At 39.0% G+C, this 23,987-nt stretch overlaps 3 protein-coding genes across 3 annotated transcripts; 1 reads left to right on the forward strand and 2 right to left on the reverse strand.

The window, feature by feature from the left end:
* Nucleotides 1–141: 141 nt before the first annotated feature.
* LOC125948378 (reticulocalbin-2) lies at nt 142–1,324 on the reverse strand. Its single transcript, XM_049674361.1, has 2 exons — nt 407–1,324; nt 142–313 (listed from the first exon to the last, which is right to left on the reverse strand). The coding sequence occupies exons 1-2, from the start codon at nt 1,231–1,233 to the stop codon at nt 142–144; spliced, it is 999 nt and encodes a 332-aa protein (XP_049530318.1). The 5' UTR covers nt 1,234–1,324.
* An 84-nt stretch (nt 1,325–1,408) lies between these two features.
* Nucleotides 1,409–3,939, reverse strand: LOC125948374 (intraflagellar transport protein 80 homolog). The gene is made up of 3 exons (XM_049674355.1): nt 3,136–3,939; nt 2,681–3,060; nt 1,409–2,620 (listed from the first exon to the last, which is right to left on the reverse strand). The coding sequence occupies exons 1-3, from the start codon at nt 3,937–3,939 to the stop codon at nt 1,537–1,539; spliced, it is 2,268 nt and encodes a 755-aa protein (XP_049530312.1). The 3' UTR covers nt 1,409–1,536.
* Nucleotides 3,940–4,508: 569 nt separating this feature from the next.
* On the forward strand, nt 4,509–23,265 carry LOC125948382 (uncharacterized protein DDB_G0283357). The gene is made up of 8 exons (XM_049674365.1): nt 4,509–4,782; nt 4,968–5,486; nt 17,237–17,425; nt 17,509–18,221; nt 18,435–19,076; nt 21,174–21,392; nt 21,465–21,859; nt 21,940–23,265. The coding sequence occupies exons 2-8, from the start codon at nt 5,323–5,325 to the stop codon at nt 21,982–21,984; spliced, it is 2,367 nt and encodes a 788-aa protein (XP_049530322.1). The 5' UTR covers nt 4,509–4,782; nt 4,968–5,322; the 3' UTR covers nt 21,985–23,265.
* The last annotated feature ends 722 nt before the right edge of the window (nt 23,266–23,987 follow it).

The raw sequence follows: 23,987 nt of genomic DNA on the forward strand, positions 1-23,987 counted from the left end.
GTAGAATAATTAATTTATATTAATGGCAACTGAGATGTTCAATTGAGTCAAATACTATAGCGAATAAATAAGCGAGTCTCGATGAAGGAAGAATACATCTCGAATCGATTGGATAGAATCAAAGCAATAAAACGCTATACACTACAGCTCATCATCGAAATGGTGGATGTTCTGCAAGTGATCACCGTAGTCAGTAGCCTCACTTCCAACGAAAATGTCGTACTTGTCGATGATCTCCTGGTGCGATAATCTATCGTCATGGTCATCATCGCTGGCAACAAACAGATGGTCAACTTCATCACTGGCTACCTCGCTGGAGGGGAAATGAAAGAGGAAAGTTGTTAGGGACAGATAGTCTCAATTTACACAAATCACTCTATAAGCTCGCATATATTAGCACACTTACTCATTGCTTGGCACAACCCACGAGAGGATTTCGTTACCGTTCAGGTATCCGTCATTGTCTTTGTCAAAATCATGCTTAAACCTATCCATCTCCACAACTAACCACTCCTTATCGTGATCTTTGGCGTTATCCCCTACAAATTCCTGAAACTCTATACGCCCATCGTTGTTCTTGTCCTTCTCACGCAATGTTTGTTGCAGTATAATGGGTAGCATCTCGGGAAATTCTTCAGGAGAGATAAACCTTACATATTCGTTCGAGTCCAGCACTCCGTTCTGATCAGTATCAGCCGCATTAAACATTTCCTTATCATCGTTGATAAGCTTTCTTTCCTCTTCGTCTCGCGGTTGCTGAAAGGGTAATCGAACCCCTTCCTCGTCCTCACTGTCCATACCGTAAGTTTCTTGCAGATATTCATCCCACGTTACCGAATCGTCGTTATTTAGATCTACATCGTCAAACCTGTCGGATGCTTCCTCTTCTGCCAGCGACTTAAATGACCGAAGAATCCAAGCTTTCAGCTCATGCCGATCTACATATCCGTCCGCATTCTGGTCTATCTTGGTAACCAGTACCGCAAGGCGTCGTTTAGATTCCTCTGGCGAAAGGTTGTCAAATTCTTCCGCCTCCTTGACGCTACCCAAGATCGCCTCATGATCGAACTCCGAGAAGTGTTCCCCACGTTCCAAGTGATGGGAATCGCGCGGAGAAAACGCCCCATCCTCCGTGCGTTCCTTGTTAATGGTATGCACATGTTTATGCGTTGTTGCGCTCTGTACGCATACGGCTAACACAAACAGCCACACCGTCGACAGCCACATGGTCATTCGTTCAATGTATCTTTTATGGCTGAACTCTAGAACGCCAGGGAACAATACGGCGAGTAAGAAATTGTAGTTTGGCTACCTCTTAGCACGTAAACTTTACCACTTTGCTAACTCAAAGTATTAACAGAGGGAAGTGTCACCATCGTGTTGTCATTTCAATTATCTTGGAACCCCTTTTTTAAGCCGCCATTTTCTTGCATGCTGAAAGCCATCGAATTCCTGAAACTAGGTCTAAATCAAATTTCTACGAAACAACACTAGGCAAAACATGTTTTAGGGCGACTAACGCATTCGGCACCCTAGCTATGGGTTTTTTCTTGTTGCAAGAAAGTGTGAATTATTTTCTTCACGCTCCAGCGCTCGCAAATACCTTGCGCGTTCCGCTAGTACAAAATCTACATCAATTCCATGTTTTAAGGCCAATTCTAAGGCCTCCTCCCAACGATGAACTCGAATGGAGAGCCTTATGGCCTCCTTTAAACGCTTACTGTGAAGTAGAATAGTTTCTGCCTCCTGCACACGACCACTCATGATGGAATTTTCAGCCATATGTTTCGGACTAGAGGGTGACATTGATTTGATGTATTCCAGGTGGTAGACTTTATCGATTTGCAAAGAAGCGCAAAATGCTTCTTCGCTGATATCAAGCTGGTTACGCTTCGAGGCCATCGCCGCCAATGTGGCCCATAGCAGCTGACTTTGCATCAAGCGGCATAGTTTAAGCGCTTTTTCCCATTGATTTTCAGCAAAGAGCTTGTGCAGTATTACACAATAAGGTTTCACCGATACCGTGAAGATTGCTCCAGAGCTGCGAAATGTCACATTTGCACCTTCAAAGTTTTCAAGCGAAATGTTCTTACCGATCTCGCTGGTGTCGTATGTGAATGTTGTGAGAGCGATCAGAGTTGGATCGGTGCACGCTTCTCCAGGGCAGTACCATACGCTGTAGCTGAGATCGTGCAGACCCACCAAAATGTTTGTATCACTCGACCACATCACGTTAGTTACCTGGGCTCCGATTTTGTAGGATATGAACTCAGAGCCATCATGTACGCTTGCAATGTACAAGTCCTGGTTTGCATCCAAATATACCAGGTATTGATCAGCAGGATTGCCGAACCGACAGACAGCCACTTCAACCACTATTGCCTTTGAGTGTATACTGTATGGTTCTTCTTGTCGGGTTGCACTTGGCAACAAATCAAACACGTGAACGATGGTCTGATCGGCATGATCTCGCACTGCAAAACAATCTATGCCAAGGGAAATACAGCGGGCATTAAGTTGTGCTACCTGCGTCTGTGAACCATTGTACCGGGGATTGAGATGCAGCCGTCCTGAGTATGTATAGATCCATATAGAAGCATGATCTACCACGAGAAAGTTTCTGTTCAAATAGAAATTGTTAATTGTTACTTTCTTTTTCAATAATCCCATATTTACTTACTTTCTTCCGAGTTTGATAAGGCGAATATCACTGCGCCCATCTATGATAATTGGAGTGTTGACGTAGTGCTCGTTAAAGATGTGAAGCTGGTGTACGGTAGCAACAACCAAGTGTCCATATCCTAGTTCCCATTTAATGATACGCTCAGGAAAATCCAGTGTATCGCTTGTACGACAGACGATATCTTGCAGCAAAATTGTCTTCCGGCCTATGGTCATCGCCTTTAGGTTACGATTACGCAATTCTCGTTCAATGATATGCCCAAAGAGCATTATCCCAGTGCTAGTCGATGCCGCTATTTGTGTTCCGTCAGTAGCCCAAACGATGTTGAACAGCGATCCGATCACTTGCTGATTGAATCGCACAATGCTATGGCTCCACTAAAATATTAGTTTAGCAAGTTGAACGTAAATGCAAAGAAACCCAAATTGTTAAGTGGTCAAAATAGCACATACCCCAGAGAAATGACAAAGTTTTATCATATTGAAGCCTCCCACAGCCAACAAAATTCCATCCGGGCTAAATTCTACCGAAGTTATGGCGAAGTCGTCCGTCACGCTAACGTAGATATTCGTGCCCTGAGTATCCCAGATCTTATAACGACAATCTTCGCCTCCTGTCGCAATCATTCCTGTATTGTTTGACCACGACAAACAGAGAACCATTCCGTCATGTGCCCTCCATTTTAAAATTTTGCTGTTTGCAGCCAAAGGCTTGATTGAAACAAACGTTCCCTGGCTATAGGCGATGGCTGAAGCATCCGGAGCCCACCTGGCACACCGTATTGGCCCTTCATTTTGTACAACGGTTGATCTTAGCATTCCAGAACGGGACCAAATCTTTATGATGCCATCTTCACCAGCTGTTAACAAACCGCTCCCATCGGGGCTCCAGCGAGAGGAAGTGATTGTTCCTAAATGGGCCATCACGTTTCGATCGAAGCGAACACTTTTGTTCAGTATTACAAAACTTCCTTCCGTGCCGGCTAATAAAAGGCATTCGGCAGCTTTACCACCAGCTGGCCCTGCACTGCTACTCGAGCTTAAATTACCATTTTTAGAAACAAGCCAATGAAGATCACTTGGAACAAATCCATCGGGTAACTTTGCCACCTGCATAAACTCTCTATTTGTGGAGGTCCATTTATAAATTTGTTGATCATTACCGCAGCTGTAAATATGTTCATTGTTGCTCCAGCCCAAAACACATAAGCCTTCACTTAACTTGGAATCTTTTGCAAGATATGTTTTAAACTTCATCTCGTCAGCTGGGGTTTTTACTACAGTTCTTCGTTACCCTTTTTGTGAGGCGGCTCTGAAACGGAAAATCGTTTCCTGTTTCGTTGCTTTCGTTGCTAGGATACTAAGTTCAAACATTTATGACTCCGTTATTAATCAAACAACCGGTAAAGGTATTATGGAATATTCTTGTAGTATTGCATTCATTATTTTTAATTGCGATCTATCAAATTGTTATATAAATTGCTGAGAGAATCCCAAGCTTATCTATTGAAATATATAGTTTGATCAGAAAAGAAAATAGTTACTTATCTCTTTACGGAGAAAGTACCTAATTTCTTATGTGAATTACTAGTAAACATGGCATGGGGCTACAATATGTGAAATTAAGTACAAATATACTGTTTCATACGAGGATTTCACAATTTCACATTTTCAGGGCACTTCGCGTATCTTGCTTCATTTTGATACATCCAGAGACCCCTCGATGCTGCACGACGACATTCACATCAGTGCGATGGCTAATTTACGAAACTAATTTACGGAAGGTGAAAAGTGCGTCTAAAAGGTAAAACAAGAATTCACATTAATGATCGGAAACAGAAAACCAGCAGAGGAATCTGCTATCCAGATACGTGTGCGTGCATTGTGCGATGGTGCGGTGGTCCTTTTTAGAACATTTGATTAAACAACACAATGCAAAATTGAAAATGATGGCCGTGTGGAGTTCGTCTGTTTTCCTTCTACATCCTTCATCGGTATTCCTGTTAATCAATTGCATGGTGCTGTGAAAATAAAAGCCTCGGTTATAAAAACAATAGCCCCGGCATTAGCGTGTCATCTCCATCCAGTTTTTAGAGATTTGTTAGGACCTTCTTGATCATTCACTTGTTTGTTTTTTCTTCATTGTATTGCGGATTTATGTAGCTGTGTTTTCAAAAACTGAGCAAAGCTTTTGAGAGACTGTGAAAAAGAGAAATTTTTGTGTGTTACCCATACAATAACGTTTTCTTCTTCTTATGTGTCCCTTTTTACCTCTTTTTCTCAAGATTCACAAAAGAAACCAAAAGGTGATATGGTTTGTTGATGATATTTAGTTTGGTGGATGATAAGGAAAGGCCAGTGATGAGATAAATATGGATAAAACATTAATTAAGCGCAGCTGTGCGTTGTTGAGCAGCAATAGCAAGTGTGCAATTTAAAACTTTTTGAATCCTCAGTGTGTGCGAAGACAAATCCTATCTACTCTTGCATAGCCGAGCAAAATTGAATAGGAACATTCTGATATTGGGAGGCAAGCCCATCGTTGTTACCATTTCTAAACAACCAAACAATCGTGCCGGAAGCGGTGAAGTCGTTAGTGTCCCAGTGTAACGGAAAGAGGGTAAGAAAAGCGACAGCAGGATGGCTCTAGGACGGAAGAAACTCGATGACAAAATATTGAAAACACTGCGAGAGCTGGTCAGCATTGGCGGCAATAAAGAATGTTTCGATTGTGGCCAGAAAGGGCCTACCTACGTCAACATGACCATTGGATCTTTTGTATGCACCAGCTGCTCTGGAATACTGTAAGTTTTTGTAAACAATTTTTGTTTTCTACACCGAATTTAGGACCATCTTCCAAGAACTTTACATTTGGGAAATATTGCGTCGATGATCTTTTTCGTAGAGCATACCGCAAGGAAAGTTTAGTCAGAGTTAGAGATGGATTATCTTAATTTCTTATAGCTGTTGACATGTGACTTGCAGCAACTCCGAAGAAAATGGTGCAAAGCGAATGGTAGCAAAGCTTTGCATTTGCTGCACCTCAAACGAATGGAATATGAATCAAATATAAATATGGCGTATATTCAAACATTTTTAGGACTAATGCTGCCAAATTAACAAGTTAAGGCGTATGCCTGGGAAAGAGAACGTAGAATATGTGTAGAAACGGACATTTTAAGATATTTCTTGGCGAAAATGATAATATTTAAGGTCCATCGCCACAGTTCTCGTGTTCACCGTTCACAAGTAAGATATTGCTCCGAACACGATGATTCTCAGTATGTGTCATTGAGATGATTGTTTTTAATTACAGTTGTCAGGCAATTGGAAATGAATATTCTTTTAGAGATACCAGTTTATTCCCCTATCAGTTTGAAGGAGAGTGCTTAATAACTTCGAAAATATACTGAACTTTTGTAACGGCACGCTCTTTTTTGACATTAGTACTTCTCTTTTGGCACGAGTCTACTATGTCAGCAAGCGTTTAATCCATAAAACCAGCGTTTTATCTCAACGCAAAAAGCTTTTAGTGTGCCGCAATCATCTGTTTTGGTAAGGATAGCTATACTTTACGCCATCTATAGAACCAAATGCTTCAAGAAGAGTCCTTTTTCCATGATTTGCCAACACTATTAGGATGGTCAGTAGGAATAGTACTGCAAGGGGAGGTTTTGTATACTGCTGCCTCTTCTTTGGTGCATTATCCCTTACTGTAATGAGAGCTTCGAGAGATGGTGAAACAGAGTTCTCCGGTATCGACAAAGTGCCACATGATGTGCATTTTCGACGCGGCCGACTACCTACGATTACAATTATCTTTCATATGTAATTTACAGAACTCAATTATCTGTCTTAGTTTTTTTCTTATCACCATTCAAATTTTGTCTCTTTTTTTTTTTAATGCATACGCTACTACTACCGTGAGGAAAATTCTCAGGAATCCTAGTTCTTTTTTTGGAGTTTCGTTCAAACCCTGCTGCTCTATTTTTCTTTCGAAATGATTCACAGTTAGGAATTAAGTTGTTCAAAGCCCTTTCATAAACCGTTTCCAAAACGGATCATACCTAAACAGCTAAATGAGAGTAAAAGTTGGTGCAGATCGTCGAGTTGCCTAGACAGATAGCCGGAGGAACAATCGTTTTTTCACTTTTGTCCCTGCACTTGTTGCTAGTCCCCGGAAACGGCCTGAGAGCGTTGGAATTCCCGCCATTTCTAGCGGTAGGGGCACTAGGTCCATCATTTTCCCATCCTCGCTGCCAGCGTTCTAGCGATCTACTTCTCGCTTTGATGACTGCGAAAAAAACGGTTCGGAAGTCTCCGCAACCCTAATCCGGAGTCGGTGAAGCTTTACTAGATTCTAGTGTCGACAACTACTTCAGACCACGCAGAACACGTCTAACGCAGTACCAAGGTGACTACACTGGCTAATAGTCTCCTCCTCGAGCAGCTTAAACCGTCCGTTCCACGCGTAATGATCGAAAAAGCGTTAAATCCGTTACTGGTGGTATACCCAAATTGACTTCTGAAGCTAAGTTTGCGATATACTACTGTGTCCAAAAAATAAGGTGACATTGGATGTATTTTGAAAGTTCCTTAATTTTTCTTCCAAATCAATTTTTTTGCCATCAAAGTAATCCCTCTCAGACACAAAGCACTTATTCCGACGAATTTTCCAGTTTTCGAAACACGCGAAAATGTCGTAGTATCGTCACTAAAGGCATTCTGTTGTACCACTCGCTTTGGTATATTCGCAGCAGAAAAATTATTTTTAATGCAAATTCTTTGCTTTAAAATTTGCGACATGGAGAAAAACGAAGAATGCACTGCTAGAATGCTAGAAAGCAGTGCACAAAAAAATACGTGTCTCAAACACTAGTGAATATTTTGACGTGAAAATTGCCACGGTTGTCAATAACAGTGCTGACAACCTATAAAAAATATAAAATTAAAGATAAATGGATATCTTTAATTACGCAGGCAATTTGGACACAGTAGGTATCCCGCGGTACTTGATCTCTTCCGGACACTTATCCCCTGGGTCATTGATCACAATCGAAGCCTCTCGGGCGAACTGCTAGCCGTTAACGAATACTTTCTCGGTTTTGCTATGAACGACCCGCTCACGAGCCCGACTTCAAAAATCCACAATTTCACTGTTTCAACCGACTTCTCCGTGCTAACTTTCACCTAGTTACTAGTCACATGCCGTCAGATCCAAATCAAAGCGAATGACCAAAGTCACGACTTGCAGCTTCAGCCACAGAGCACCACGTTCCAGAGTGTTGGCGTTCCACAACGGATCCTTGGGGAACGCCAGTCGTAAGCTGAATTTCCTGTGGTCCTGAGTTGCATTTCCTGCTTGGTTTTCGACTTCATATTATAAGTGACTCCACACACACACATACAATCATAAACAAAATTAAAATGCAAAAATCGTCGTTACTTGTGGAACAATACAATAAAAGAAAATGAATAGCCGTGGCCACACGGGGCGAAAACTCTAGCGCAAACGAAAAAATTAATGTCAAAACGGTTTCGCTTAACCCTTACACGCTGTCAAACTTTTATACGTCCGCGGACTTTTTCGCTGAACCCTTGACGCTATCGAACGCTTTATTTACGAAAATGTAGGTTCTTTTCGTATTGTTTTTGTATTTTTAATATAAATATAACAGCAACAGCAACAAAATCGTTAAAAACTGCAAAATTTATTCGGAAATCAACTTCAGCGGCCAAAACACAGATGAAAACAATACGTTTGACATTTCGGCATAAATTTTCGGGTTTTTACCCCTGCCACACGAAGCGAAAACATTTTGGCATTAATGTGCAAATTTGCGCGCAAATTTTCGCCCCGTGTGGCCACGGCTAATGATAGTTTTTTTTTCATCTGCCGTTATTTTAGGGAATTCAAGGATTGCACTATTTTTGTTTAAAAAAAAAAATATGTTGTTTTATTGACTGAATACGTTCACTGGGCTGTTGACCTTTGTGAGCGCTTCATTTGAATTGTATAAGAAGTTAGGGTTGGCAAGGATAATCACGCAAAGCCTCCTTGGTTGACGACACGGACAAATGAAAATTGAAACACTGATAATCTATTTCCCTTTTTTATGTACAAAAGAAAGTCACCATTCAGTTGTTCGTTTATAACTCAAGAACGGCTGAACCTACTAACACCTTTTTTTATAAAGAGGTTTTTCGGGTCGGGGAGTGCGAAAAAAAGCCAACTTTTAAGCTCTTCAAAAGCTCCAAAAAATAGCTTTCGGTGCGTTACGTGCTTCCATATATTTTGAACACTTCCATATATTTTGATGTGATACAACCGTGTATTCTGCGCCAAAAAAACCTGCTGCGTCTATTAGTGGCGTTTAAACGCGCTCGATGTGAAAGCAGCTTTGGTAAAACAAAACATGAGAGACAAACAATGAGAGGCTAACGGCCACTTTACGATTTTTAGCTGCAGAAAGGAGCTATAAGGATTTAGAATTTTCCACGTCAAACCATAATAAACACACTCACACATGTCTGCACACGCACACATGTATGGAAATTGAGCCGATATTAATGCTTTGTTGCTTCAATTTTATAGATTTGCTACGACCGCCGAAAGTTTGCTAAATTGGTCCAATTCCGCTGTTCACACGTTGCGATGAGGATCGTACCACAAAAGCCTGGCGAGTCTCATGCGCTGCACGACAGTGAGATCGTGATACATCTCGTATGTTTGATCAGCGAGGTTAATTATAAAGCTATCATCGTCATTTGATATAGGGCATGCCTCCCTTTTGCCCTTGTAGGATCGGTAGCCTTGCAGCGCACCGAGTAAAAGGGACGATTCATTTCCGATGCAATCCCGTCGCCTTTAATTCCTCCTCGCTTTTGAGGGATTATCGAGCTCAGGTTTTTGGTCGTGGGTGGAAAAAGGAACGAAAAAGGAGTTTTCTATTCGGATTCCCCTTTATTCGCAATTCTACTGCCCTTTTACATCCAGGGTCTACCGGTGTCCTTCTACGAAACACAAATAATGACTCATTTTTCCAATAACTTGATCGGAGTAGTGGTGACAGGTGCAGTTGTGTGTTGTTACGCTCCGTGAAAGAGTAGTTTTTTGTTGCTAAGAGTTGTTGATTGTCGTCACGGTAGCTGTTACAATTGAGCATAAGTGTGCTGTGGTGCGATAATGTGTGGATTTTTGGTGATTGCTGTTGAGCCTGTTAAGTTGTCTTGATTGATGTGATCAGGATCTTGCGGGTGAAGGAGCGTCACTTTTGTGTGTGTTAGTAGTGTTAAACTCGAGTAGTATTCATTAGGCTGTTTATAATATGTGTGTGTGAGTGTAGTAGTGTAATTAAGTAATGTTCATTTGTATGGTATAGTTGACTGCTAATTAGAGCAGCAATATTGGCCGTTCGGTGTGCGTGGAGCACGGGCGAGTTCCTGACGAATCAGCCTAAGCCCGGATTTGTTTTACGGCCATCAACTGCCCGAACGCAATCTGTTGCAAAAGCCAAGCTCAACGGAGGGGGGAGGGCACATGCTCAGGAAAGGTTGGTAGTTATTCCAAAAATCAATCAAACTTGCGCGGTGACCCGTTCCTATTTAAGGGAAAAATTGGATCCGAGGGTACATCAAATCTCAGATTTCCGCAATGGTAGCGAAGGCCAGGTGTCGGTCAGAGTAGCTGAAAATGAAAACAGAAACAAAGTCAGGGAGATGCTAGGTACACTTCTCGGAGAAGGATACTCCGTCTCATTTCCTCTTATTAGGCTGAAATTAATGGGTATGACGGAGAACTATACAGAAAAAGAAATTGAAGATTTCCTCACATCTCAAAACGAGGACATTCCATGGTCAGTGGTAAAAGTCATTGGGAAGTTTGTAAACAAAGAGATGAAATACGAAAAGTATAATGCCCTTGTAGATGTAGACGAAGGAGCATATAGCTATCTTGAGACTAGAAAAAGAGTAAAGATAGGTTTTGATATTTGTTACATATGTCGTTCCATCAGGGTGTTGCGGTGTTTTAAATGTGGGAGATTTGGTCACACAACAAGGGCTTGTAAGAACGAAGAAGCCTGTTCCAGGTGCGGCGAAGGACACAAAACATCACTCTGCAAATCAGAGGTGTTGAAGTGCATTAATTGTGTACAGGAGAACAGGGTAAAGAATACAAATATCGATACTCAGCATGCTACAAAAAGCAGAGACTGTCCAATATTTAAGGCTCAATGGGAAAAAAGAAAAAATTGCCCGCAATAGCATGTAGGGGTGGTTATTAGTCGCCAGTATGAGATTCTGTATCTCAACATTGGAGAACTGTCCACTAACTATAGTATGTAGCAGGAGATTATTTTGAAAATCAAACCATCTCTAGTTTTTATCGCGGAAACCCATATCTCTGAGACTGAAGCGTTTAACCAATACCATGTGACGGGGTATAAGAGCGTATGTTGCCTGTCTAATTCCCGCCACACGGGAGGATTTGCAATATATGATTCAATATATAAGCACGGAAAGGTCCCTAAACCGGAAGAGAGTGATGGCATCACTTAACATGCATCAGAATATAAGGCACCAACGAGAATAACAAGAGTCACCAGGACATTAATTGATTATGTTTTTTGCAATTTTGAGTCAGTCACGGTGCAAACAGAGCCGTCGCTCAAAATTTCAGATCACGAAACAATAGGGATTCAAATCAGTCGGGAGCAAGCTAGTGAGCGGTACAAACGGGTGGAAGGCATACAGGGCTACTCCAAGACATCTCTGTGCAATGTAGTTTCCCAGCACATGCTATGGTCTAGTAATGGGCTGAATGAAGATGCGGAGCATTTGTGGGAGGTGTTGGAAAAGGCTATGCTAAGCTTCATCGTCCAACGGCCAGTAGCAGATCGAACGTCGAATAAAAGGTACAACACAGAGCTTCCAGGCCAGGAGGGATCATGCGCATGAATGGTTTATTAGATCTAACACAGAAGAAGATTGGAAGGTATTTACTTCGTTTAAAAATGAGTATGCAGCGCAATTAAAAAGCGCCAAACAGAAATATTTTTCAGAAGAGATAAGTAGACACCAAGGGAATAGCAAGGAATTGTGGAAATTCCTTAAAACCTTGCTAAAACCTGAGGATAAACCTGGTCTCTTGATAACATTTTAGGGCAACACCATTTTTGATGAAGTGGCCATTGCGGAGAACTTTAACAAGTTCGTCGTTGAAAGTGTTAGGGCGATTCATGACGGGATTGCTGCAATGCCCGAACCGGTAGAGCTGAAAGACATAGCCACTCCAAACCAAACATTCAAGTTTGAGCAAATTTCCTATGAGGAGCTTGAAGCGTTATGTTGTAAGTTGAAAAAAAAGGGGAGGTGTAGGAAGGGTAAATGGGCAGGTTCTGCAGGACTGCTTTCATGTCGTGGGGCGCGAGCTTCTTTCGGTGATCAATCGATCGCTAGAGAGTGGCGTTTTCCCGGCCTCATGGAAAGAGTCCAAAGTAGTTCCTATCCCGAATGTGGCAGGTGCTTCTGATGCAGAGGAGTTTCGCCCGATCAATATGCTCAACACTCTTGAACAGGTGTTGGAGATTGTTGTTAAAGAGCAGCTCCTCCGGTACTTGATTCAAACAACATGCTGGTCCAGAAGCAGTCAGGGTATAGAGCGGGCCATTCGTGCGAATCAGCACTGAATCTGGTTCTGGCCAAGTGGAAGGAACATCTTGAGAGAAAACAACCCATTTTGGCAGTTTTCTTTGACTTAAAGCGGGCATTCGAGACTATACCTAGAACTCTACTACTGAAAACAATCCAAAAATTTGGTATTAACGGAGTTGAGTTGAACTGGTTTACAGAATATTTAAGTGGTTTACAGAATATTTAATTTATATACAAAGGACACTATTCGGGAATCATCATTCGGACGCTTTCAACAATACACATGGGGTTCCGCAGGGCAGTGTTTTGGGGCCATTGCTATTCATTATTTATATTAATGACCTAAAGCGGGTCTTGAAGAATTGCAATGTCAATCTTTTCGCGGATGACACCGTACTATTTGTCTCCCGGAAAGAGTTGACACAGTGTGAGGGACTTAGTGGCGATGGATGGATGGTTGAAGTACAAAAAGTTGGCCTTGAATGTCAAGAAAACCAAGTATATGGTCTTGTCGTCAAGGGCAATTGGTAACCAGCTGTCCATTCTTATCAATCAGGAACCGATTGAGAGGGTGTCAGAAATAAAATGTAGTCTTGGATGACCAGCTTAAGTTTGGGCCTCACATAGACTATGTAATTGCAAAAGTAGCGAAGAAATGTGGGGTGATCTGTAGGCTGAACCATGATCTAAACTTATATGGGAAAATTCAGTTGTATAGGTCACTAGTCTTGCCACATTGATTGATGGATGTCAGTAAGGCAAAGGATCATGTACCAAACCGTAACGTTTGTATTTAAAATTGTGAAAGGCATTGCACCATTGTACATGGATGAACGGATAATTCTGGGGTCAGATATCCACCGTTTCAGTACCCACAGAGCTGGTGACCCTAGACTTCCGAATTACCTTTCAGGTAATGCCCGAAACTCTTTATTTTTTAAAGGGGTGCAATGGTACAACAGTATGCCAAGTTTTATAACCAGAGCTGTAAATCTGAGGGAATTCAAACGTCTGTGTTCAGCGTACATTAAATCGGCCGTTTGAATGTGTAGTCCAACGAGTAAAATGTGTAAATTGGTCTGTATGTTGTGGTGGAGGCATGACAATGCGGAGCTGTATGTGGTGGACTGGGCCTGTTATCACGATCTCTGATTTGGTGATGATGAGGTATTGATTTTTTGAAAAAATATGCTGTTTAATAGTAAAAAAATAGAATGAATGAATCTACATAGATCGGAGACACGTGCGCGAAATGAGGAAGGTTAGGTTAGAAAAGAATGGAAAAGCTAGACACCAGGGTTCTGGAGAGCATGTTCCCATGCCACCTCTCGTAGAGTTATTTTTTTAATTATCATATGATAAAACCGTCCCTCTCAGACCTATGTAGGGGTAAGAGGTGGGACTCATCATCATCATCATCATAACTGAGTTGAGCTCCTAACGTTACCGCCTGGAGTTTGGACCCCGCGCAACAGCACTTATGATAATGTTAATATTTGGTATATATTCCCTTAAGTATAGATTCGATATGAATGCCAATTTTTTAGCTAATGATGTAGTTAAAGCTTGCAAAAAAAACTCTTCATGTGTTTTCATCGATACGGCCGGATATCGGTGTCTGACTCGATGATTGAAAATTATCATCATTGTTGTTTGGGGAAAGTGCGGATTTTTTTACCTCCTACTAAAAGTGCAATCGAATACATCCTGAACTGTTAGTAATGTGTGTGCACATTTAAATTTTTGATACATAATTTTTTTATCTGTGAAATTTCGAAAATTCGAACTATGCATATTGTGCACGCTTAATCCGGTCTGAGCTAAGCCTTCTAGGATAAATTCTCATCAGTTAAATTAATTCGCGCTGGCATCGCTGCCTGGCGATCAGTATGGCAAGTACTGTTCGGTGATTTAATGGATTTTCAAAAAATCATTAAAAAATAACTGTCTGAGCTAGGACAATGAAAATTTTGGATTATTAGTTTTTTTTGTATGGAAAATCTGAGAAAAATGCCAAATCAAAGTTTAACAGAAAGTTACGAAAAATAGTTTTTCTAGTTTTTGAATAACCTAAGTAATGTGGATGAAATATAGTTTACATCCTGTTCTGAAACCCACAGAAGAGACCCACCAAATTTGGTACGAATCGGTTCAGCCGTTTCGAGGAGTTTGGACACAAACAACGTGACACGATATTTAGGTATATATATATATATATATACACTCCGTCCAGTTACTATAAGACCACCATCAGTTTGTTCCAGAAAATCTTCAAGGATCACAATTTCAAATCGAGACTTTTTATTACTATTCTCTACTCTAAAAATAAGTTATTAAACACTAATAGGGATGGATAAAATCACAGGTTGAATTTTGGCGGCAAATTAACAAAAAATGAAGTGTCCAGTTAGTATAAGACCACCTTGATTTATTTTTTTTTCTCAGCGAAAAGAAGTAACCAAATCATCTAAATCCCGAAAATAACTATTCGTTATCAAATCTTAATGGTTTCAAATGTGTAAAACGGGATTTGGCATGCTCTTTATAAACTTTGGTTAATTTTAGAAGCAAAGACTCTCATATGTCTCTCCAAACCGCTAAAATCATCGCTTAAAGCTCACGAAACGAAGAATACTGCTTTCCCCCAGCATCCCATTTACTAATTCGAACTCAGAAGATGTTTTCCAACGGATTTTATGCTATACTGCGAGCATATATAGCCAATAAATCAATTTTCTGATCTTTATTCGAAGCCGTAATCTTCTTTCTTATGTTAATAAAAGCATTATTTCACTAATATGTTAACTTTTCCACACCGTTTTTGATCAAAAACGATAGCAGAGATTCTCCTTCAAACGTACATGTGCTTTGTTAAATGGAAAAAATACAATCTTGAGCCTACCGGCTGTATAAAGTTTCACCCAAACTATGCAGGAATTCCCAATAAAACAATAGACGCAAAATAATGGTTTTTTCGTTCATTTAACCATTCCTGGTTGTTTACAACGGTATATAGACGTTGAATCAACATGTTTCTACTGGATTCATAGATTAATGTCGTGATTTTGGAAGTTCAGAGCCTCTTTCAGCACCTGTTGGTTTAATGGGAATTCCTGCATAGTTTGGGTGAAACTTTATACAGCCGGTAGGCTCAAGATTGTATTTTTTCCATTTAACAAAGCACATGTACGTTTGAAGGAGAATCTCTGTTATCGTTTTTGATCAAAAACGGTGTGGAAAAGTTAACATATTAGTGAAATAATGCTTTTATTAACATAAGAAAGAAGATTACGGCTTCGAATAAAGATCAGAAAATTGATTTATTGGCTATATATGCTCGCAGTATAGCATAAAATCCGTTGGAAAACATCTTCTGAGTTCGAATTAGTAAATGGGATGCTGGGGGAAAGCAGTATTCTTCGTTTCGTGAGCTTTAAGCGATGATTTTAGCGGTTTGGAGAGACATATGAGAGTCTTTGCTTCTAAAATTAACCAAAGTTTATAAAGAGCATGCCAAATCCCGTTTTACACATTTGAAACCATTAAGATTTGATAACGAATAGTTATTTTCGGGATTTAGATGATTTGGTTACTTCTTTTCGCTGAGAAAAAAAAATAAATCAAGGTGGTCTTATACTAACTGGACACTTCATTTTTTGTTAATTTGCCGCCAAAATTCAACCTGTGATTTTATCCATCCCTATTAGTGTTTAATAACTTATTTTTAGAGTAGAGAATAGTAATAAAAAGTCTCGATTTGAAATTGTGATCCTTGAAGATTTTCTGGAACAAACTGATGGTGGTCTTATAGTAACTGGACGGAATGTATACATACATATATGAGGGTGAATCAAATATAAACGAGACTTTTCCTCCTACGGTCACAAAAATGAAGATAGAACGTTCTTGCTTTTTTAGTTGTTGGGTTGGTTTGTCAGGAATAGGAAAAGCGCCCTGGATCGCCTCCTTGACACTTTCAAACATTGGAAGACCCTCCTTACCTTAGTCCTGACCTGTTATCCTGTGACTTTCATGTGTTTAGCTCTCCCAAGGAAATTTTGGGAGATAAAAGATTTTACAATGATACTGAGGATGATATAATATTTTTTGTGGATTTTTACGACTTTATCAATAAATAACAGTGGGAATTTTCTTTCTTTTAATATGACGCTCCATACCATCGCATATGAGCCATTTTGATATCGCTCCTCACCATTTTTATCAGTTGGAATACCGCGAAAAGATACACGCAATCATTTTACTTGTTCAAAGTTGCCTCCAAAGTCTTTTGTTGCCGTCTGAAAAAAATATGTTGTGAGGAGCGTGCGTCTTCAGCAGCATCCGAGATCTAGCAAAGTTGTCGGCGACGTTTTTGCGAGACAACCCATGAATCCTCTGCTTCTTGAAAGGACTAAATCTAAGGTCCTTTTCATTATGTTTTTCATGCAGGTGTGACTCATTTTCATGCCATGTGCCATTTTTCTTTCCGATCGTTCCGGATTTCGTCGTATGCGTATGCGTCGTATGCGTCGTTGTTTAATTTTGCCTTAGTTTTTTAGGCACTAGTCTATAAGTTTGGTCTACTTGTTTCACGTCAATAAAATCAAAATTTTCTCTCGTAAATAGGTAAAATGTAATTGGGAATGATTGCTTAGATTTAAACATTACATTGACATGTAATTACATTGACATGTGGCTGACATTAAAACTATTGGAATTATTGGAAAATTGATTAGCGTTAAGCTAAAGCTATCTTTTGTTCAGTATCCGGAATTTGAGCCAGTTGACGGAGTTGGTTTGAATTAAAAAATCATTGTTTGTAGAAACCCGAAACATCAAAGAACCCCTTAGTTTAGATTGAAGTTTTACAACAGTTTCTCTGCTTTTGATTTAATTACAGAAGAGGACTAACGCCACCTCATCGAGTAAAATCGATATCAATGGCCACGTTTACGCAAGAAGAGACAGAATTTTTGAAACTTAATGGCAACGATAATTGCAGTCGAACTTGGCTTGGCCTATGGGATGCAAAGCGAGCAATCAAACAAGAGCATCGTGACTTCATGATAGATAAATACGAGAAAAAGCGGTAAGCATCAATTCTTATCCTTGGAAGAAGTCATGCCGTAAGATTAACACATTTTATTCATTCAATAATTATTACCTTCATAGATACTATTTGGAACCTGCTAGTCCGCTTAAATCCTTGCAATCCAACGTATCGAGCTCTTTAACGTCGTTAACAATGAAGAATGTTAATGAAAATTTGATTCCTCTAAAGACCCCAACACTGACACCCCCGACAACTTTAAGATTGCATCGCAACAACTCCGGTTCATGTAATGGTTTTACCAGTGTTATTTCATCATCAACGTCTACTGCTTCCGCACATGGGATTGGTTCAACACCACAGTTCCAACAACAGTTCACTCCAGATGATAGCGATTTCTTCGGCACTAGATCACCCAAGATTCTTCCTCCGACTCCACAAAAGCACTCGAATCTGCAGCGTAAGAATGGCATTAAAATAAAAAAATCTCTTATCGATCAACCCCCAACTTTTGAACGCAATCAAAAAAATGGATTGCTGAGCACCTCTACATCATCCAATGGCAATTGCGCTGGAGAATACTCAGACACTACCGGTGACAATAATGCTAACCAATTTACACCCAATAGTGATTTTGTAGCAGATTTTGCAAGTGCAAGCATCGTCGAGAATATTAGCAATAACAAAGCTCTTTATGGAAGCACCAGCAGTTTGAAGAACAACGGAATGGCAGTCGTGGAAAATGCGATCGGGCATCTACATCATGGAAAATCATCGGAGAATGATTTAGAGAATTTTGCAGATTTCGATCATAATCCTATTTTCAACTCTGCAGGTAAGGACTCACGTGTTTGTAATATTTTACGACATAGCAGATACGTTTGATTATTCTGCTCTTTAATAATTGAAAAGCACTTTTTGACTTCTTAATTGAATACTAATCAAACTTGATATACAGCCGTAACAATTTGACAAATTCAAATTGACATGTGTTATCTTCTCTGTAATTTCCCTTACCTTTTTGCTTACTGGGGAAACACCGGAACAGAAAATATGAAATCATACTCCAGCTTCAACAGCATTGATAGCAGCAATACGACAAATAGTACCTGCAGCATGACTAGTATGCAAAGCTCGTCTGGGCCAAATCCAGAGTTGAGTAGAGGCAGTTACAACTCCTTCATTAATAGCACGCCAATTGACACGGCAAATTTATCATTAGGAATCCGCCATGCGAAACTTAGCCATGCGGCTAAGTGCACATGCATGTCGCCAATGTACGGAAGTATACAATCGTCTAGAGATGCGATCTATGAATTTGGAAAAAAGTATAACTTCAATGATGGATACAACAACATACGCAGTTATTTCAATAATAATAATAATAATAATAATAATAATAATAATAATAATAATAATAATAATAATAATAATAATAATAATAATAATAATAATAATAATAATAATAACAATAGTGATAATAGTATTAGTAATGGTAGTGCACCCTTTAATAACATGCCGTGCGACTTTTGGCAACATTTAGAAAGCCATTATTCACCGGGATACAATCGACGACAACATGAGCAGCAGCAACATAATGTGAACAACAATACTGTTGCGCAGGCGACGACTTCGCGCCATCCCAACAGTCAAATTAACTTTTGCAACTTTGCAGATCTAAATCGATGGAGTAAGTGTGTAGTTATGCACTTTTGGTTACATCGAAATATTCAAGATATAAAGTCTGTAGCTACGGCTTACTTTATGTTTTGGATCCTATCAAGGCTTAGCCCAGACTCTTAGCGCTTTTTTCTAGATTTATGAATTATTTTGCTCGTGAAAAATCTATTTTTACATTTCGTCAAAAATTGTTAGATTTTTTATTATTAATTGCATGGATTTTAGAAGCACTTATTTGCGTCTAAACGTACACTATTTAGATATTTTATGTTAACAAATGATTTTTTTTTTTCAATTAACTCTTTTTAAAGTTTGTAAGTTTTTGAAAATATGGGATTGGCTCTTTACACAGGGTGCGCCATCTCTAGATCTCAATCTAGACAGGACCTAAAGCATGGAACAGTTAATATTTGGCCGCTTTTTTATCATTGCAGCGCGCCTAGTGTTTTTTTTTAACATTCAGTCGGGACGGGCCCGGAATTTATTTGGATATTGTATCCCGGCCCCGTGTCCCTGGGTGCTTTACAAACCTTTACAAGACAAAGGGTAACAAATGCCCGATTATTCAGACAAAATTGAATCAACAATCTTGGGATCTCTCAGCATGATTCCACATAGAAAAACTCACGTTAGTCGACATAACACTTCGGGAAAGAGTTTAAAAAAAAAATTAAGGTCATAAAAGCTAGAAAATAGCCAAAAAGGACCCTAGAGCACAGCTTTATTGCCCAAATCCGTGCAGGGCAGCTGTATGAACAAGTGTTTGCAACACTTGTTTGTTTGGTTGAACATGTATTTAGATGGACGATGGAACACACGTAAAAATGCGTTTGGAAAAATACCGTGCAAAAAATTTACTTTGCCAATCATAGAGGGAATGGTTTAGGAAGGGTTTGGATTATTTACGGAGATGAATTTGCCCATAAGATGATGATTTGGCGTGGGATTTGACTTTGTGGCGACAAATCAAATGTTTTCACCATTGGGGTAACGTTCATTCGAAATTTGTGCAAGAATAGAGTATCTAAAGAAAATGATTTTGTCCTGCATTTGTCCACCAATGGTTCTATGTAAGTTAAGCATGATTTAGGTAGCTGTTCTTGCCGAAGGTATGGCGATAATGTTTTGTATTCAAATAGATTGATTTCATAGGGAAAACTATCAATCCACGAAAATGTCTGGATTTATGTTTCATCGATTTCTATTGGACGATTATCACAAGGAAACATAAAAAGTATATCAGAAATGTATAAAAACCAACTGAAATGAATGTGATGTGCCACAAGAGGGCATATGATGTGACCTACAGTACTGTGCAAACATTTCTGGGTGATGTCAAAATAAAAGTTGAAAAAGTCATATAAAAAACTAATGAATAATTTGCATCAATATTTCTTATTAAAGACAATAAGAAAAACTACAAAATGAATGAGATATGACCTATTTTGTGCGGCCAAGTATTAACTTACGCGTAGTCTCTTCATTCGTGGAATTTTTATCTGAGGGGCTCTGTGAAGTGTAAGATGTATGACAGAATTTACCGAAGATTATTGAAGAATTTAAAGCTACTATCAGATCGGAAATAGCTGCTGTTACACACCAAAAGGGCAGCTTTATCGAATCGAGGCGGTCACTTGATATTCCGAGTGAATTGCCAATGAATGGTATAACCTAAATAAAGTTGTTTCATTTTCCAAAATCTGCTTTAAAATGGCGCAGTTCTGTCCCTTAGTAACTCGCTGTGAGTGGGGGGGCTATTTCAATTTTTGATCCAACTTTTAAATATGTCCTGTCTAGGGCAGCACCCTGTATATGGTTAGTTATAAATAAATTTAGTTTTGTTAGTTTTATAAAATAAATATACAGATACTTTAGCGTTTAAGACAATTTCTTCTCCGGCAACATCGTTTGTTTGGGATACGCAAGAAACTAAGGAGCAGCATACATACAATTAGTAGTATTGATACTTCAATTCATTATTTGTTATTTATTTATTTATTTATTTTCATCATATATTTCATTGCTGATCTATCGCACAAAAAAGTATTTGCGTTTAGGATTATTATATATATTTAATTAAGCTTAGAATGATGTCATGCCTTTATAGGTCTTCAGGCCTCTGCGCTGTTCAAGGCTAGTTCATCAAGCAGCGACAGCAACAACATTTCGGTCTGCTCTGCACCGTCAGTTGATCGATATGCAGCACTAAAAGATCTTGATGAACAATTCCGAGAATTTAAGCTAGACGCAGATTCGAATAACATGGACACTCTAGAGTCAAATGGATTAAACAATTTGGACGGCAAAATCGATCATCATACTCCACGTTGGTTTATTTTATAATATACGGATATTTGTTTAAAGCAATGTATATTCATGCATAACATTGTCCTTTTAGGCACTGTTAACCCCTTCAAATCGGCCAATCCATTCCAGCAGCAGCAACAGCTTGAGCAAAGGCAGGTGATGAATTGGCCTAATGGAACGACATCGGATTCACGTTATACATCGACGGCATCCAGCGAAAATGGATTTTACACAAATTTACCGCATACAGGTCTTGTGCAAGGTAACGCAGTACATATGTACAACGGGAACATTACAACGGGTGTTGCTGGTGCTATGCCTACGGGCTACCATCCTCTTACTGCTTATCATGCTAATGGAAATGGCTACTCCTTGGTCGGATCTAACGGTACGCCGATGAGCAGTACATATAATGCCACATCAAGCAGTGGTGGACAGCAGTTAGTAAGCAACATGCAGGCACAAAGTTTTGGAAATCCTTTCATGGTATGCACTGACTTAGGTGTGCAATTGTTCTTCTTTAAAAATGGCATTTTAAATTCGTTTTTCTTTACCTTTATTTTCAGGTAAATGGTAAGAGTGCAGGTAATTCGAGTAACCCTTTTTTATGAGTAGTTTAGTACAGTGTAAATATATAGTAACTCATCTTGTTCTGTTTAGGGAGGTTTGTTAAGACAAACCTAAGACTAAAGTCCATGTTACATATTTTTGATTACTTAAAAGTGATTGTTAGGAATAGAGAATGAGTCATAAATCAAAGAAATGCTAGAAGATCGTTCTACAAACACACCCTTTAATGTTTCTTTTTATATAGCTACTGGATGATATACGAATGGGTTCTACTAGGATAATCTATGAGATGTATATACATTTTAATATAAAATGACACAGTTTTTACATTCATAAAAAACTACAGTTTTGTTTTATTAGCTGCATTCATTGAAAGCCTAACGATTGTCATCTTTCACTTTTACACCAGAATTGCAGTTTTATACAATAGCATACAAAAAAACGTTGCTTGAAATGAAACGATGATTCAAATGAATGATTCAAACGAAATGTAATTACAGCTTTAAATACCCAAGAAACCATTGTACACTTAGGAGGTTTCATCGGAATGGTAAAATAAGTTATTATAAAATATTAGCGCTATGAATAATGAATAAACATGAAAAGCTTTTTATCAAATACCGGCACTAAGAGTACCGGTTTTGAGTAACATTCAAAATCGGATATTCATATGGCAGAAAATGTCACGTGCCAAATTTGGCAATATTGGGCATATTGACCTTCTCGTATTACCCTAAATAAGACCTAATCACACCAAACTTTGCGTCGTTAGCAAAGAAACGTGGTGCAACGGGTTTACTTTTGGTTAAATGCGAAATTCCGATTTACAGCGAATTGATAAAATCTTACTGTAAAAACGTGAACGTGAAGCATATATGAAGAATCAAAATAATTTCCGAGTTATGTTATTGTCCACGCTTTGTAAAGCTTAGAGCTACGATGAAATCGAAAGCGCTCTACAACACTTCATATTTTTCATTAACAAATATTGACATTTTATTAAACAACATCGCCTAATTGAAGAAATGCCATTTCATGGCAAAAATTATCTCAAATGAAACTTACTGGATGGTTGTTAAATTCAAATGACGTAGGGTGAAATGTCTCATAGTGTTATGAGGCAAAAATTACTATGCTGCTTTAGTATGCGGAACAACAAACTTTCCCTTAACAAGTTTTCCTTAGGTACAGCATGTAAGACACACAAAAAGGAGCAAGTCTTAAGGCGTTTGAGCAAATCTTAAAACCTTCAATTTCATAGAATAGAGTTATGTTTTTTTAGAGCACATAAGCAATCACAATAAAGAGGAATGGGAAACGTACCTAAGCAAGGCATTATTACCGTTGGTAGTGAAATCGATAGGAATATCACTAGCTCAATCGAAAAATCATGACCTCCGATCATGAATCATGAAAAATCATTATCTTCATTATAATTCGACCCTACCTATATATTTTGTTGGAACCACCCCGGGAATAGAGTATGCCGCATTTCGCGAGATTTTCATACAGATCATTATACCAAGGAAACGCTTATGTGGCCTTATATCGAATGTGAACAAAATTAAACATGTTTGTAATCAGAAGTATGCATTCAAGAACCCAATAGATATTGCAACGGAAATAACACCAAACTAAATTCAATGCAGGGCTGCAATGTAACTGGTTGTTCAGTACGGTTGGTTCGATATTGGAAAAGACATTTGAAAGAATAATTCGATAAAACCTACGAAGACCTAACATATTTTAGCACCAATCGAAAAAAGAACTAACTATTTAAAACGAACCCAGCAAGATGACTATAACCACATTATGAACGCTTGTTGTTGCCTTTCTGTTGCTGTTGTGAAGAGTATTGGAAAGTAGAGACGTTTATGTAATATTAGGCGAACGTGACGAAAAAACCAATAAGAATGGACTAAGCTTTTAGCTTGACAGATTATTTTATGAATTATTTTGTTCGATAGCGGTCTATTGTTTATAAAAAATAGGCAGGTAAAAATACAGCTCTCGAATACAATTGGATAGATTATGATGGGAAGTA

Source organism: Anopheles darlingi, chromosome 2 (genome assembly GCF_943734745.1).
Source record: "Anopheles darlingi chromosome 2, idAnoDarlMG_H_01, whole genome shotgun sequence".
In the NCBI taxonomy this organism is placed as follows: Eukaryota; Metazoa; Arthropoda; class Insecta; order Diptera; family Culicidae; genus Anopheles; species Anopheles darlingi.